Source organism: Hyaena hyaena, unplaced genomic scaffold (genome assembly GCF_003009895.1).
Source record: "Hyaena hyaena isolate Hyena2069 unplaced genomic scaffold, ASM300989v1 scaffold_181, whole genome shotgun sequence".
Taxonomy (NCBI): domain Eukaryota; kingdom Metazoa; phylum Chordata; class Mammalia; order Carnivora; family Hyaenidae; genus Hyaena; species Hyaena hyaena.
In genome coordinates, this window is record NW_024080813.1 from 2203965 (window position 1) to 2221010 (window position 17046).

General features: G+C 40.7%; 1 protein-coding gene across 1 annotated transcript in view; it reads left to right on the forward strand.

The window, feature by feature from the left end:
* PRKCH (protein kinase C eta) overlaps nucleotides 1-17046 on the forward strand; it is a 234948-nt gene that overhangs the window by 62026 nt on the left and 155876 nt on the right. The window contains exon 2 of the mRNA XM_039240767.1: nucleotides 6473-6536. Within this exon, the coding sequence (XP_039096698.1) occupies nucleotides 6473-6536 (64 nt within the window). The remainder of the gene's footprint in view (nucleotides 1-6472; nucleotides 6537-17046) is intronic.

Below are 17046 nucleotides of genomic sequence, written 5' to 3' on the forward strand. Positions count from 1 at the left end.
CATTGGTTACAGCACCATTTGTTGACTCTGAGTTTTCTCATTTATCTATTTTTGCATTAGAATGTCATTTTTAAAAAGTCCATTGCTCTCTGCGTTTTGACCAGCACCCAGGAGCTGCCCTCCTGACCCACAGAATTGGTCTGTTGGAGAGAAGGGTTAGTATAGTTATTTCTCCCTGAATATCTGTTACAGAAAGAATGCTAAATGCATCCATTTCTGTGTGAAGCCTCCCTAGCACCCTGGCCTCAGCCCTATTCTGTTGGACATTCTCTCAGTGCTTTAGATGATGACATAGCTAACTGAGGCCCTGACATTGGAGAACATAAAGCTGAGAAGGAAAATGATTTGATCCAAGTGGATATGGGATCTAGCAAACCTTGGGGCCTAGAACAAACTGTAGTTCTAGGGAAAAAATAGGAAACTCTTAGGATTTGGGGCCTGACCACAACAAAGGATATGGGAAGCAGAGCCTAATGGCACATAGAGGAGGTTTTAGTTGATAGCAAACTCAACCTGGCTCACAGCGGTTTCCCATAGTGTTGATGCAGTCTGTACCTGCATCAGCAATGGACAGTGTCACTGTCAAGATCAAGGTTGCTATTATCTTGCTCTCCCCTGTAAAGGTGAGGTTATACCTACAGGCTGATGTTCTCTCTTTAAGGGTATATGGAGAAATTAGGGCACATCTGGAGGAAACTGATCAGGATGTTGAAGGAGGAGAAAACCATGCCCTGTAGGAAGGTACTGAGGAGCTTGGATATCTATATTTGTTAAGTTAGTTACTCATTAGTTCCACGAATGTTTCGGTCCTCTTATGTTCAAGGCAGATTCTAAAGGACAGGGCATAATGACTGCAGTATGACGTGGGTTCCAGCAATGGTCTCTATAATGATGTGGAGTTGTCCAACTGCTTGAAGAGGTCTGAAAAGATTGGGGCACCTGGGTGGCTTAGTCGATTAAGCATATGACTCTTGATTTTGGCTCAGGTCATGATCTTATGGTTGTGAGATTGATTTCTGCATCAGGCTCTACACTGGGCATTAAGCCTGCTTAAGATTCTCTCTCCCTCTCTGTCTGACCCTCCCCTGCTCATGCACATGAATGAATGTTCTCTTTCTCTCTCTCAAAGGAAAAAAAAAAAAAAGGTCTGGGAAGGCCTTCCTATAAAGATGTATTTTGAGTGGAGGTTTTTTTTTTTTAATAATTAAAACAAATTTTTTTTTTTTTTTTTTATAGAGATTGAGTGCAAATGGGAGAGGGGCAGAGAGAGAGGAAGATAATCTGAAGCAGGCTCCGGGCTCTGAGCTGTCAGCACAGAGCCCAACATGGGGCTCGAACTCACTAACTGTGAGATCATGACCTGAGCCAAAGTCGGGCACTTAACCAACTGAGCCACCCAGGTGCCCCTTGAGTTGAGTTTTGATTAACAAATAGAAGTTTGACAATTAAAGAGAGGAAAGGGTTTTCCAGCCAGAAAGGTTGCATGCCCCCCAGTCACTTGGCAACTGGTGTCAGACAGCTAATGTGTGTTTTTCACAATTTTGACTATATTCCTCAATACACTTTCTGACCCATACACCTTGTGTTGATCTCTCAGATTAAATGAAAAACATGCCTCCCTGGAGAGTCTACAGGTAATTGGAAATGGCTGGGGTACAGGACAGGTTGTATGTGTTTGGCATGGGGTGGGAGGACACAGCATGCATGGCTATGTGCCATGCTAGGGAGTTTGGACCTTATCAAGGAAAGGAGAGGAAACATGGAAGGATTTTAAATTAGGAAGTCACATGGTGAGATTTTCATTCACATGCATATTTTCATTTTTGAAACCTGTCATTGGCAGCAGCTGGAGGACAGGGAGTCTGGAGACAGGAACCAGCTAGAAAGTCACCGTAGGCAGCCAGGTGAGGCATAGTGGTAGGGGTAGGGAGGAAGAGGCAGGTTTAGGAAAGGCATAGAATGTGGGCTTGATGGGATCTGGTAGAATTGTATGTACGTGGCAAGGAGCCTGGGCTGCTGCATCAGTGGTGGAGTCAGGACTGCGGGGTGTCAATTAGGAGATACAGGACAAGAATTTGGACTCTGGGCATGTTGACGTGTTGAACTAAAGGACATGGGGATAGAGACTTTCAGAAAAGGTGCATATATAGGCTTGGGAGTGAAGTCTGTGCTCAGAAATTAATCTGACACTGCCCCCTGCACCCTTTGGGAAGTTCTGATACGTTTGTTTCTTTCTCCTACTCCTCCCCCAAAGAATCTTAAGTTGGTGCTAAAATCATAAGGCTGAATCTTCCAATGGAAGAAACAGAGGACTTAGCATGGTTTAAAGGCAACCCAAGGGGGAGAGAGGGATGCTGGAAAGGAGCCAGAGAGAGAGAGAGAGATACTGGAAAGGAGCCTGAGAGAGAAAGAGAACAATGAGAAGATCAGGAAAGCAAGGAGCAAGGAAATCATAAAGAAGGAAGCTGTCAAGAGGATCAGAGCTGCAGAAATCAGTGGAGATGAAAACAGACAGATCTTTGGATTTGACAGTGGGATATGTCATTGGTTGCAGAAGCTTTTCAATGTCAAAAGGAGGCAGAGGATCAGATTGTAGGGGGTCGCATGGATGTTCAAAGGTATAGAGCAGAGGTGATAACCGTTTTTAAATATTTATAATTTTCTTTGGCTGCCAATTTGGTTAAGTCTTTTGGGTACAGATGATAGAACACTGTACTCAAACTGGCCAAAGCAAAAGGAATTTACAGGCTCAAATACCTGAAAAGTCCAGAAGAATCAAGCCTTGTTTGATCTAAGGATATAAATGATATCAAGACCTGATCTCTCTCTGTCTCTCAGCTTTCTCTTTGTAGCTGGCTTCCTTCTTCAGCCCCATGTGGTGACAGGAAGGATGCTGAACACTCCCAAGTTTATGTCCTTCTAGATTAAAGTTCAGCAGAAGTGAGATCTTATCTCTTCCCTATAGATCCAGGATTCCTAATTGGATCCAGTTGGATTTTGTGCCCACACCTGAGCCAGTTACTGTGGGTAGGAAGCAGTGATTACTCAGATGACTGGATATAGGGTATGGGTCAGCTCCAGGCCAGCTCTGGGCCAGCCATCCTGGCTGGAAGAATTTATAGCCTTGATTGGCAAGGCCTGGGTCTCATATCCAATCCGGAGCTAGGAGTAGAATCCTAGCTGAACCATCTGGACTACAGTAAGGGAGGGATAGTCCTCAAAGTGGATGTGCTGTTCCTGGAGGCTGGAATGGATGCTCTACCTGGAGAGAAAATAGCCACTGTAGCTGTAGAGACTAAGATCAATGCATGGAAAGTAATGGTGGAAACACTGCTGCTTTTGGAGAGAGATGTTTCTGTGGATTATAGGAATAAAAGAGGCCAGCTATGGAGGGAGCAAGTTGGCTGTCACTGGGGGTTGTCCAGGCAATCACTATGAATAGATGCTAACAGCCCATCCACACTGCATAAATAGAAAAGGTAACCTGGAAGGCCATGTTTTTCAAACCAATTCTCAGTGACACAGCAATGGAATACATGTTTAAACCCCAGTATACTCTTAAACATGTGTATGAAACTGCAGACAATTTTGACAACATAGCATATTTCCTTACTGTGTGACATGTGTATATCTTCTGTTGCAGAATCCCTGTTGTGTGCATCCCACATCATTGTTTTCATGTCAAACCAATGGACCGTAGTTTATAAGGTCAAAGGGCTTAGCTGGACGAGGTTTGAAGCTGGTGTTTGAGTCTGACTTTTCAGACGGTGACGGTGGCAGTGGTCAAAAATGAGGACGCTGGGGCGCCTGGGTGGCTTAGTCGGTTAAGCGTCCAACTTTCGCTTAGGTCATGATCTCACGGTTCGTGGGTTCGAGCCCCGCATCGGGCTCTGTGCTGACTGCCAGCTCAGAGCCTGGAGCCTGTTTCAGTCTGTGACTCCCTCTCTCTCTGACCCTCCCCTGCTCACGCTGTCTCTCTCTCTCTCCTAGAAATAAATAAAAAATATTAAAAAAAAAAGTTAAAAAAAAAAATAAGGACGCAAACCTGTTCTACTTGTGAGGGCTCCTGATTCTGTGTGGTGGCATCTCTGGCTGTGAGAGCGGCTCTGGACCTGTGGGGGTGGAGTGGCCTTCTTTGTGGGCCCACAGGGCAGTGTTGGAGGGAATTTACGGGCTGGCCATGGGCCGGAGGATCTTGGAGGCAGCCCTGGCAGGCTGTCTGTCTGGAGGCTGGCAGCAGCTCCCTCTGTGCCAGCAGCAGTTTACATTGTGAGCTGAGTGTGTGTGCATGCATGTGTTCTCTGCCAGGCCTTTATATTGAAGATGAGGGAGTGGCTTTTAAAAATAACATATTTTTGACTTGAAACAAGTCAAGGCAGAGAGTGGAGACAATTAGAGACTGACATCCTGTTTAGTCATCTCTCCAGAGAGCTCTATTTTCAGAACTGTTCCATAAAGGTTCACAAGTGGTATTAAGATAGTTGAGGGGATATTGTTAACTAAGTGGTAGTCATGATGTAAGTAGCCAGTTTGAACATTGGGGTGATCTACAGTGTGGTAACACCTTGACAGCAGGTTTTGTGAAGAAGGATGGGGGGGGGGTTGTCATAATAGGCTGTTGTACAGGTGAAACTTTCTGAGTCAGAACAAAACAGGCATCTTTTATTTTGAAAAAGTGTTTAATTAGAGCATGGCATTGAAAAATATGTAAGGTCAAGACATTCCCCTCCCACCCCCCCAGCCTCTGTCACCTATGGGCACAGTAAACTGTAAAGGCTCTTTGAGCTCATCTGATAGAAGCCATGCCAGGAATGCTGAATAGTGATGTCACAGACTTTTGAATGAGGACAGTGAAGGCTGGGGTGGGTAAGGACCTTGCCCAGAGACCTGAACCATCTGGGTATGTCAGGCTGGAGGCCATGTCCTCACCTAGTTTGGACAGTGTACCATATGATTTGCTGCTTATTGGAATGTAATATTCTACCAGAAATGACCAGCTGTGTCTGTACTCAGCTTCTCTGGACCTCTCTCTCTTAGATGAAAAGTAAAAGGCAGAAATGGAGCCATGGGCTGAATCCACCAAGATTTTGACAACTGTAAATTCATGTACTGGGGTCCATAAGAACCTCACATGTTGGGATGAGCACTGGGTGTTATATGGAAACCAACTTGACAATAAACTATTTAAGAAAAAGAAAAAAACAAACAAACCTCATGTCCAAGGCCCAGAGGTGTCCTAGAGTAGTTCAAGGTTAGCAGGTGGCAAGAAGAGGGCAGAGCTTGTCTACTTGGACTAGTGTGATCAGAGCAGCTCTAGAATCTGGAGGCATGCTGCATGAGTGAGGGTCTTCGGGAACTGGAGTATGTGCGGAGGACAGGACCTAGCCCAGAGACTGCAAGCTGCCTCATTTGCAGAGTGGATGTCTTGATATCTCAGAGCATAGATTAAGAGCTTTAAAGGATGGGAGCACCTGGGTGGATCAGTTGGTTAAGCATCTGACTTTGGCTCAGGTCATGATCTCACGATTCATGGGTTTGAGCCCCATATCACGCTCTGTGCTGACAGCTAGGGGCCTGGATCCTGCTTTGGATTCTGTGTCTCCCTCTCTCTCTGCCCCTCCCCTGCTCACACTCTGTCTTACACGAAAACAGAAACAAAACAAAACAAAAAAAACTTTAAAGGATGTTGACACTCCGTGAATGAACAAGAGCAGTGAATGCGAAGCTCCTGAATTGCCTTCCCTGGTGCTTCCTAAAGATAAACTACACTTAGAGAAAATGGTAGAGATGGAAACAGTATTCTACTTTTTACTTCCTAAAAGGAAAGGTTGCAATTGACCATGCCACATTTGTTCATTACCTTGTATGTTGCCATTGTTTCTCTATTTCATAAGCCTGCCATGTGGCTCTGGCATCGGCTAGGAATGTCTCAGAAACAGTGACCAAGTTTTTGTGTACTTCTCAATAATATCTCAAAGAGCCAAAATGGAAGAGAGTACAATTCAAGGCCAGGAAAACTTATTGAAAGAATGGTTTCTCTTAGATTTGCTTTGTTATCTTCGTAGTTTCTTTCTTTCTTTCTTTCTTTTTTATTTATTTCTAGGAGAGAGAGAGAGAGAGACAGCATGAGCAGGGGAGGGTCAGAGAGAGAGGGAGTCACAGACTGAAACAGGCTCCAGGCTCTGAGCTGGCAGTCAGCACAGAGCCTGACGCGGGGCTCGAACCCACCAACCGCGAGATCATGACCTAAGCGAAAGTCGGATGCTTAACCGACTAAGCCACCCAGGTGCCCCTATCTTCGTAGTTTCTTGTGCATTCACTTGTTTCTTACTCCTCTACTGTTCAATGAAAGACTGAGGACTGATTTATGGCTGTGATTTGCACATGTAGACCTCTTTGTAAAGAAGTATTTGAGCCCCACAAAAAGTACTTTACAATTAGAATATAACACATAATTCTTTTCTCTTTCTAGGTGGATCTGGAGCCAGAAGGGAAAGTATTTGTGGTAATAACCTTAACAGGGAGCTTCACTGAAGGTAAGGATAAGTTTTGGATATTTCTGGTACAAGTTAGTTCATACTCAGAAAGAATTTCTAACATGGAAATTATAAAAAGAGCATTTTGTAAAAGACGCTGTAAATTTTTTTTATGTTGGGTGGGCTGGTGTTTTGTTTCTAAGGATCTATTAGTTTGAGTTGCCAGATTCAGTATATTTGCTAAATCTGGCAATCTTGTGATTAACATACTCACTGAGTTTTATTTTCTTCATCATTATCTTAGCTGAATTGGTTCTTGCCTCTTTTCATTCATACCTATTAAATTGTACTTTAGATTTTTGGCTTGGGGCCAACATTTTAGTTTGCCCCTGAATGTGTTATGTGTTAAAAATTTAAGGATCGTGTTCCCTTTGTTATTATCTTTATCTCATTCTCTCCTTTAAAGGATTCTATTCCTCTTCCACCTCCCATTCCCTAATTTAAAAAAAAAATGTAAAATTTATATACAGTGAAATGCACAAATCATAAGTGAAGAATTTGAGTTTTGGCAAATGCACACAACCATGTAACCAACACCCCAATCCAAAATAAAGAACATTTTCACCACTCTGAAAGTTCCCTTGTGCCCTTCTTACCCAGTAAGTCTCCCGATGCAATAAACAGGATGTTTTGTTTTGTTTTTCTCACCATAGTTTTTTCTATTCTTGAAGCTTATATAAATGGAACTACATACTCTGTTCCCTTTTGTGTCTGATTTCTTGCTCACAGCATAATTTTGAGCATTCAGGTCATCACATGCATCAGCATCCTATTCCTTTCTACTGCCAAATATTCCGTTATATGAACGTAGTACAATTTGTTTACCCATTCTCTTCTTGATGGACATTCAGAGTCTTCCCTGTTTTTGGTTATTATAAAAAATGCTGTTATGCCCATTCTTGTACATAAATTTTTGTTGATGTACACTTTAATTTCTCTTGAGTAGGTCTGTAGTGATGGAATTGCTGGGTAATAAAGGAAATACATGTTTGACTTTATAAGAAACTCTTAAATGTTTGGGGCACCTGGGTGGCTCAGTTGGTTAAGCATCTGACTTCGGCTCAGTTCATGATCTCACAGTACATGAGTTTGAGCCCTGTGTCGGATTCTGTGTCTGCTTCAGATTCTGTGTCTCCCACTCTCTCTCTGACTCCCGACCCCCACTCCTGCTCACTCATGTATTCTTTCTTTCTCTCTCAAAAATAAATATTAAAAAAATTTTAAGAAACTCTCAAATGTTTATCTAAAGTGGTTGTATTTTTATATTCTCATGAGCAATGTTCTGAGCATTCCGATTATCCCATATCCTCACCAACACTTGGTATGGTCATTCTCGTTAATTTTAGACATTCTGGTGGGTATAAAGTGATACCTTGTTTTAATCTGCATTTCCTCCATGTTGAATACTTTTTCATGGATTGACTGGTCATTTTCTTCCCAAGTGCGAGTTCAAGTCTTTTGTTTTCTGAAAATTTTTTTTTATTATTGATTTATAGGATTTGTTTATATTTTTTAGATAAGTACCCTTTGTGAGAAATATGTATTGTGAATACTTTCTCCAAGGATGTGGCTTGTCTTTTCACTTTCTTAGAAGTGTCTTTGAGCAGAGGTTTTAAATTTCTCTGAAGTCCAGGGACGCCTGGGTGGCTCTGTTGGTTATGCATCCAAATCTTGATTTTGGCTCAAGATCTCACAGTTATGAGATCGAGCCCTGCGTCAGGCTGCGGGCTAGTGTGGAACCTGAATAAGATATTCTTTCTCCTTCTGCCCCTCCCCTATGTGTACTCTTTCTCTCAAAATAAATAAATAAATCAATGTTTAAAAAATTTCTCTGAAGTCCAATTTATCAATCTCTTCTTTCATAGTTTTATATATTTTTTATCCTCCTCAAAAAATCTGTCATGGTGTCACAAAGATATTCTCCTGTTTTAGAAGTTTATAGGCTTAGCTTTTATGTTTAGATCTGTTATGTTATATTTAGGTCTTTGTTCCTTCTTTAAATTTTGTTTGTTTTATTTAATTTTGAGACAGAGACAGAGCACAAGTTGGGGAGGGGCAGAGAGAGAGGGAGACACAGAATCTGAAACAGGCTCCAGGCTCTGAGCTGTCAGCACAGAACCCAGTACAGGGCTCGAACCCACGAACTATGAGATCATGATCTGAGCCGAAGTTGGACGCTTAACCAACTTGCCACTGGTTGAGCCACCCAGGTGCCCCTGTTCTTCTTAATATTTGTGTGTGGAGGGGTCGACATTTCTTTTCCCCGTTCTACAATCCAGTTGTTATACTACTGACCATTTGTTGAAGACTTTAATTTTTCCATTGAATCACCTTGGAACTTTTGTCACCAATCAATTAATTGACCCCACTGTGGATCTATTTAAGGGTTATCTGTTTCGTTTCATTGATCTATTTTTCTATCTTTATGCCAATACCACACCATCTTCATTGCTATTGCTTTATAGTAAGTCTTAAGGCTAAATAGTGTGAGTCTTCCAAATGTGTTCTTTTTGATTGTTTGAGGGTTATTTTAGTTCTCAGTATTTTAAATTTTAATGTCAGTGTTAGAGTCAGCTTATCAATTTCCACACACAAGCCTGTTGGATTTTGAATTAAAGTTGTATTGAATCTATAGGTCAGTTTGAGGAGAACTCCCATCTGAACAGTTGTGAACATCTGCAAATACATAAACATGGCATATTTCTCCATTTACTGATGGTTTTTAATGTTTCTTATCTACATTAATATTACCAATTCTACATAATTTTCAATATAGAGATCTTGCACATATTTTTTAAATGTATTCCTATGTATTTTAAACTCTTGCTGCTACTATAAATGGTATTCAAAAGTTTTTATTTTGAAATTGTTAGCAGTATATAGAAATGAATTGTTTTTTTGTTTGTTTCTTGACTTTGCATCCTATGGCCTTAAAAAAATTCAGTTATTCTAGTAGGTTTTTTTTGGTAGATATCTTAGGATTTTCTCTGTAAATAATCATGTTGTCTATGAATAAAGGCAGTTTTCTTTTTCTTTTCTAATATTTATGGCTTTTATTTCCTTTTCATGTCTTATCGTGCCTGGAGGCCTCTCAGACCTCCTTGTCTCATAACTAATTTTAGGAAGAAGGAATTTAGTCTTTCCTGACTAAGTATAATGTTAGGTATATGCAGTTTGTATATACTTTTCATCACAATTGAGGAAGTTATTTCAAGTCCTAGTTTTCTGTTAAGTTTGGTTTTTCTTCTTTTTCTTTTAAATCAAGAATAACTGTTAAATTTTGGCAAGGGCTTTTTCTTAAGGTTTTTCTCCTCTGTTCTTTATTTTTCAGCAAGCAGCTGAATTACTGGTTATCACCTTAAAACTGTGAAGGCTTTTGAGAGTGGGATTTTCTTTTTAACCTTCCCCCCTTAGTACTGGGACAAATTCCCTGGTCCTGGAACATAGTTTTCACTCATAAGGCATAACCAAGTTGGAGTTTCAGTAGAAAGCCCAAGGTCCCTTTAACTTTGTGGGATTAGAGTCTCAAACTCACTCTCCTGCAGTGAGAAACAGAAATCTCATCTCCTTTCTTTCAGCCTTCTAGTTCTTGCTTTTTGTGTACCTCTTCGAATCTCTCATTCACACGCACAGATTGGAGGAGATTATATATTTGGGGATTCTTGTCCCTGCGGCCTTCTCATTTCCAGGTTTTCTCTCAGTTTCCAGTCATCTGGTAGTTCTGAATCTTGTCATTTCACTCCTCAAGTCAATGAAACTGTAGGTTTCTGTTCAGTTCTGTTGATTAGACTTTGCAGTGGGCAGAATAATCTTGGGATTTGGCCCATAAATAATGGAGCTTGACCAGTGCAACTTTCTTCTTTCACGTGTCAGATTCCCTCCAATTTCTGTCTTTTGGGGGACCTGCTCTCCAGTGTTTTCAACTAGTTGTTTTAAGATATATTTTCTGGAGGCTTTTATTATTTTTGATGGGAGGGTTAGCCTATTAAAAGCCACGCCACCATTACTAAAATCCTTGTGAAGATTTTTAAGCATGTGGCTTAGTAGTTCATCCATTTGGTGTTGGCATTTTGCAATTGGTAACGCCTTTGAAGTTTGGTTTTCTCTCCTCTCAGCTGACTGTTATTTGTGTGGGCGAACTGTTTTAATGTTAATGTTTACTTTTTCTGTCGTCTCAATTGTTGCATCTTATTGTTTTGCTCCAGTATTGAAATTAGCAGAAATGTGGGACACTTGGACATGAAAAAGCTGTCCGGATTACAGTTTGATCCGCTCACAGACCTTTTAGAGGGTTTGTGAGAAAAATGAGTCCACTGATAGCTCAGTCAAAAAAAAATAGGAATGTGGTATTACAGAAAACTGTTGCTAGAACATTCTCACAGCACATGGAACATGGCCAAAACCGTGGCATGAGAGAAGAGACAGAGTGGGAAGTAAGTGAGATTCTCAGTGTGTTGAACTACCTTTCTGCACTCAGTTACATGGGAGGAAGGCCATACACATTAGACCACATCTGGTTGTGCTGTAGTCATTGTGTGACTGACTTTTTTGAGCATTATGTCACCTCTGTAGGACTAAATTAAGTTTCTATCTTCTTTAACTGTACACTGGCAACACTAGAACACTGACACTGGAATACTTGTGGATGTTCTTATTATATTAATTTATTAGCTTTAATGATAAGAAGAAAGGAATGCCAAATATTTGTAAGGCTAAGTTCTTACCAGGTCATTGAAAGGGTAGTCCTTTTAGAGGTGACCCTGGGTAAAATTGTGAGGCTGGCCTAGTTCCTCATTGGTAAATCCTACCTCCCCTATAAGTTAGTTCTTTTTGCTCTCTGCCTTTCACTGTGTCTTGCTCCAGTAAGAGGCCTAGTGATCTCCTCTCTCTAGGAACAGTTGCCAGTAAGGAAGATAGTGAATTCATGGATGAATTCACACTGAAGTGATAGTGATCCAATATCTTGTTACACACCTCTTAGGTGTGGCTGCATATTTTAAAAGATGCCTAAATTGATGTTTTATCCATGTGAAATAGATTTTTAAGGTTGACATTTCAGGAGCTATGGCTTCTATGTGTGGGATATATTTTAGAACCTCAGATCTATTCTCTCTAAACTGTGGAGCATTGTCTTGTCAGTTTGACTCCTAAGCTGGGGCTCAGCTTGAGTTTGCACATTGCTGCTGCTTTAGAGCATAGCTCTCTTGTCAAATGCAGAGGATGTGATAGCTACCTCTCTGTGTTAAATGAGGGAACGGAGCCCCACCGTACACCTTCTACAGTTGTGGCAGCAGCCTGGGCCTGGCAGCGTGAGAATGTCCTTGGCTTAGCTTCACTCCTGTCAGCCACTCTAGATTATCCCGGGCCATCACGTTGGCTGATAGGACATTTGGAGCTCTCGTTCTTATCCTTTTTTTTTTTCCTAATTTTTTAAATGTTTGTTTATTTTAGAGAAAGAGAAAGAGAGAGAGAAACAGAGACAGAGCAAAAGTGGGGAAGGGCAGAGAGAAAGAAGGGGAGATACAGAATCTGAAACAGGGTCCAGGCTCTGAGCTGTTAAGACAGAGCCCAACGTGGGGCCCGAACTCATGAGCTGTGAGATCACGACCTAAGCCGAAGTATGCTCAACTGACTGAGCCACCCAGGTACCCCTGGAGCTCTAGTTCTTATCTTGGATGCTGAAGAGATTTATATTTAAAAAAAAAAAAATTGTGAAGTCAGGCCTGCCCAGCATCTTGGGCTGTGAAAGGAGTATTGGCCTGGGATCCCTGAGGGATGGTCAAATCTCGAGAAATATTGGTTGAGCCTCAGGGTGCCTCTAAGGCTGTGGTTTTGAAGGTCAGATATTAAAATGTGTAGTGCTTTGCAAACTGTAGAGTGCCATATGAAAGTATATTAGTGAGGTTCCCATCTCCACATTCCTATTATGGCAATAAGACCCCTGCCTAGGACCCCATGAATATGCAGCAGGTTTGTTTTATTTTGACAATGGATTTAATACTTTTATACTAGAAGCCTCAAGAATTGAGTGAACAATGACTGATGTGCTGCTGACTTCTCTCCATGCCTATTTTCCTTTCATGGCCTCCTTTAGGAGTTCTGCTAACAGCTCAGATTCTATAATTCCAAAGCTCTCCTTCAAAAAGAAATTGCTTACATGGGGCAGTGATCTACAATATACAGGACTGATATTAGGAGCTGCTGACTACTCCTCATTTCTTCCTCTCTCATTGTCTTATCTGTCATTAATTATGCTGAAATAGCAGCTAAGGCGAAAAGCCTTTATTAAATGTAAGACATGACTGAGAAAGGACATGGGAAACACCTGCTGGGTGCAGACCTGTGATTCGCCACAGATGCTGGGAAGATAAAGATGAACAAGACTTAGCCACTCTCCCAAGGGAGCTGGGGGGTGGGGGTGGGGGGGGGTTAGAAGCGCCCTGTGTGTGCAGGACAGGTGCCCAGGTCCCACCATGGGAATGGGTCCAAGGCACGGTTGTGGCATGTAGGAATGTGTAATCAGATCACCTGGAAGGTTTTAGAGAAAGCTTTGCAGGGGAGGTGATGTTTAAAGTAAGTTCAAATGATAAATAGAAATATGCGGGGGGGGGCAGTAAGAATAGTTCAAGAGGGGAAGACAGTTTGTACAGAGGCACAGAGGTGAGAGAGCAGCGGCCTGTTCCAGAAACTGAAAGTAGTGCAGAGGTGTCGGAGTTTGGGGAGTGTGGGGGAGATGTGGCCAGACACGTGGGAGGGCCTTTGGTGAACGTTTGCCTGGAACAGTCACAGTTTTGTCTGCTGAACCAGTGTTAACTCTGAACAGGATCACCTTTCACTCTGAAATGGGTCCTGGGTTAGAAGATAAATTACATGGTCACATCACTTCTAGGTTAGTAGAGGTGATGGGGGTGCCAATGAAGAGTTCTAAGCAGAGAGAAATAAGATCTCCTTTGGTAGCAGTGGATTCAAGGGGCTGGGGGCTAGGGAGTGTTAGAGCCTAAGAGGAGACAAGGGTGTGGAAAGCTATTAAGAGACTATTAAAGTTGTCCAAGAGCTTAGTAGAGCCTGGTTTAAGTTGGAATCCGTGGAGATGGAGAGAAGGGGACAGGTGTGAGAAATTTCTACATAGTATAACCAACAGGAATTGGCAACTCACTGGGTGTCAAGGATGAATAGGGATGAGTCTCAAATGGTATTGTGGAGTCATTCACCAAGATAGAAATAGAGGAATGGAAGGTGACGAATTCAGCTTTGAATAGGTGGAGTTTGAAATGCTTGTGGGAAACCCAAGTGGAGATGTCTAGGAGGAATTGGAAATAAGAACCTGAAGTCTGGCAAGAGATCTGGTCCCAAGATAGAGCTGTAGGTATCAGTGAGAGAAGGACCCATGGGGCCCAGTGAGCAGACAGAGAGAGAAAACCAAGTCTGACCAACAGCAGAACTCTGAACACCAGCATGTAATGACTCTGGCTCGTAGATTATACTCTGTCCAACTCAATCAAGGTATGTGGAAAGTTTACCTACTGAACACCCATTTTGTTTATACATTCATCACTCATCCAGTAATATTTGAGTGCTTACCATATTCCAGGACTGTTTCACCAGATGGTATAATGTCTTTCAAACTGGCATCAAAATGTTTGATAATGAAGTTTGAATAAAGAACAGAACATAAAAGCCTTTGAAAAGTAATGTTTGAATTGGTGTTAAGTGTAGTAGCTTAGAAGTTTGGTACCATATACTATGTGCAGGTTTATTCTTAAGGCTGGGGTAAGAAGAACAGATGAGTCTGCTCAAAAAACCTACAGAGCTTGTCACTGAATTAAGATAGAGCATGAAAAACTCTTTGTGTAAGTCTCTCAGAGCCGAAGGCATAATGTTATCAACTAGATCAGAAACCCATCACATTGTTCATTTTAACAAAGGCGTTGTTACTCTTGATCAGATGCAGAATTCCCCTAAGCAGTGCTGTTGAAGTAGACACAGATGAAGTGATTTGTTATTTTGAAAAAGTTATCTTGTGTCACTCTTTATTTCATTCTGGCGAAACCTTTCTGGAACTAACAACGGGATCTGCAACCTAATCAAGACGAAATTGATTATGATTATGAAACAGACCTAGATGTGAATGCAACCGCTAGATGCTGACAGAATGGCAAAATCTGGCGCTGTTTATGATTGTCACTATATTGGACTAATTTTTACCTAGAAGAGTGGAGTAACCAAAAACAAAACTAAACAAAACAACAACCAAAAAATCCCAGCCAAGATTGGAATAAAGATATCTGATGAAAATGCATCACAGTGAATTGATAACTGCTATACTTGGAAAAGAAGTAACAGAAATTAAGTTGAAGTAGTGATATTTCCATGTGAGAACAAATCAAAAAGATGTTGCTGCATTATTATCCTGTTAAGAAATATGGTGTGAGATTTTTAAGATTCAGTTTGCATAAGTGAAGTCTGCCTGACTCATGGTACCTCAAATTTAAATGGTTGGTCCCCAGAAAGAAAAGTACAATCTTACCGTCTGCGAGGTAGCTATGCTTAAAAAAAAAAAAAAAAAAAAAAAAAAGAAGCCTGAATCTGGTCAGGCTTCCAGATTTACCCACTAGGTTAAAGGGAATACAAGGGACGGGAACATTTTAAATGACACCATGGGATATTATCAGCAAAATCTAGACTGGAAAATTTTCCAGGATGAGAAACTTGTTTTTTTTTCCACCAAAAATTAGAAGAAAGAAAAGAGAGGGAGAGAAAACCAAAATAACAGAAGAGAGACATATTAACCAGTTTCAATATATAGACCATATTTTATCCCAATTCAAACACAAATTGTAAAACAAACAATAACCCCCAGGAAACCACTGAGGAAATGGGAACAGAGATTGGAAACACAATGATATTAAGGAATTATTAATATTATTCAGGTATGATTATGGTATTGCAGTTCTTTAAAACAGAAAGGGGGGCATCTGTTAGAGATACACTTTGAAATACTTACTAGTGAAATTATTTGATATTCGACTGGAGCATTTAGTACATTTACATTCAGAGAGATTATCGAAAGATACAAATTTAGTGCCATTGTGTTACCTGTAAAGCTGGTGTTTCTGGTGGTGGGCTCTGTTCCTTTCTAGTCTATCTTTGTGATTTACTTTAGAATAATCAAGAAGTGGAAGGAAGGAATGGGGTACAGATAAAATCAGATTAGCCATGAATTGATTGATGAAGCTGGGTGTTGGCTACATGTGGGTTTACTATACTCTTTTGTCTATTCGTGTGTGTGTTTGAAATTGTATTTAGTAAGAAAAAAATTAAGATAAAACTTCACATTAAAAAAATCTATTTCCTAGACAAAAACCAGAATCTGGATTGAGTCTGTATCATCAATATGATCCTTTAACTTCAAAAACTTATTACCTATCCTCATTTATAAATTAAAGCTGGTGTTGGCTCCTTTTTTTGGGGGGGGGGTCTGTATATATTTTATCATTAATTCCCAATTTTTACATATTATGAAGAGGCAAGTTAAAAATTATAATGACTAAGGTACTTCAACACATTTTTTTAAGTTCTAAATAAATACTAAGCCGTGAGTCAAAAACTGCAGGTAGGAAGAGATGAGTAAGATAATTCCCTTCCTTCCATCGTAGAGTTCTCACTTAAAATGAACGACAAGTAAATCATCTCCTACTAACAATTACATAACAATTTGTACTTGCGAAGTTTAATTTTAAGATAGTTTCCTAAAAGAAAAAAAAAATCGGGAGAATTAACAGGAGAAGTGTCTTTATGAAGATCGTAAGACAGAAGTTCTGTGTGGACAAGCTTTTTCTCCAGCAATCCTCCAGAAATCCCCAGCATGTGTGAAGGTATTCTGTACAACGGGTTTTTTTGGGCAGGGGTTGGGTGGGTAACTTCTTAAAAAACAAAAATACAACCCAGCAAAACACTTGTCACTTGTGGATTTGAAGCTTGTCTAGACAACTTTGCTCAAATTTTGACCTGCTCCCCTTCTTTCAGACTCTTTCTGTTACTTGATACACATTTCTCCTGGGGAGAATATGGAAGGTGCACTTGAAATTTAGGATCTGTTTATTCTTTCTGCCAAAGCAGTGCATTACTGTGTAGAGTAAGATCTGATCTTTTTTTTTTTTTTTTTTGACCATTGCCTCAGTTTTTAGCTCAAATTTCCTGTGTCAAACCATTGGTTTAAGAATAATTAAGCTCTGTGCTCCATCATTGTGGCTGCATGCATGAAGGCAGATGAAATGTGTTACCGTTTGAAAGCTGCAACCCAGTTTCTCACCGTATCTAACACTTACAGTGATGTCAGTTTTAAAGGAAAAAAGGTTATCTCTGATGGAGGTTGATTCTTGGTATTCCTTTCTCATGTTTCACTCCAGGTGACAGCATGTTGATTTAATTTCTTTTTAATTTAGCTTTTATAGAAATGTTTTATTCTTTTGCTATATTCAACCTGAGAAGTGAGTGGGCACTTCTGTTT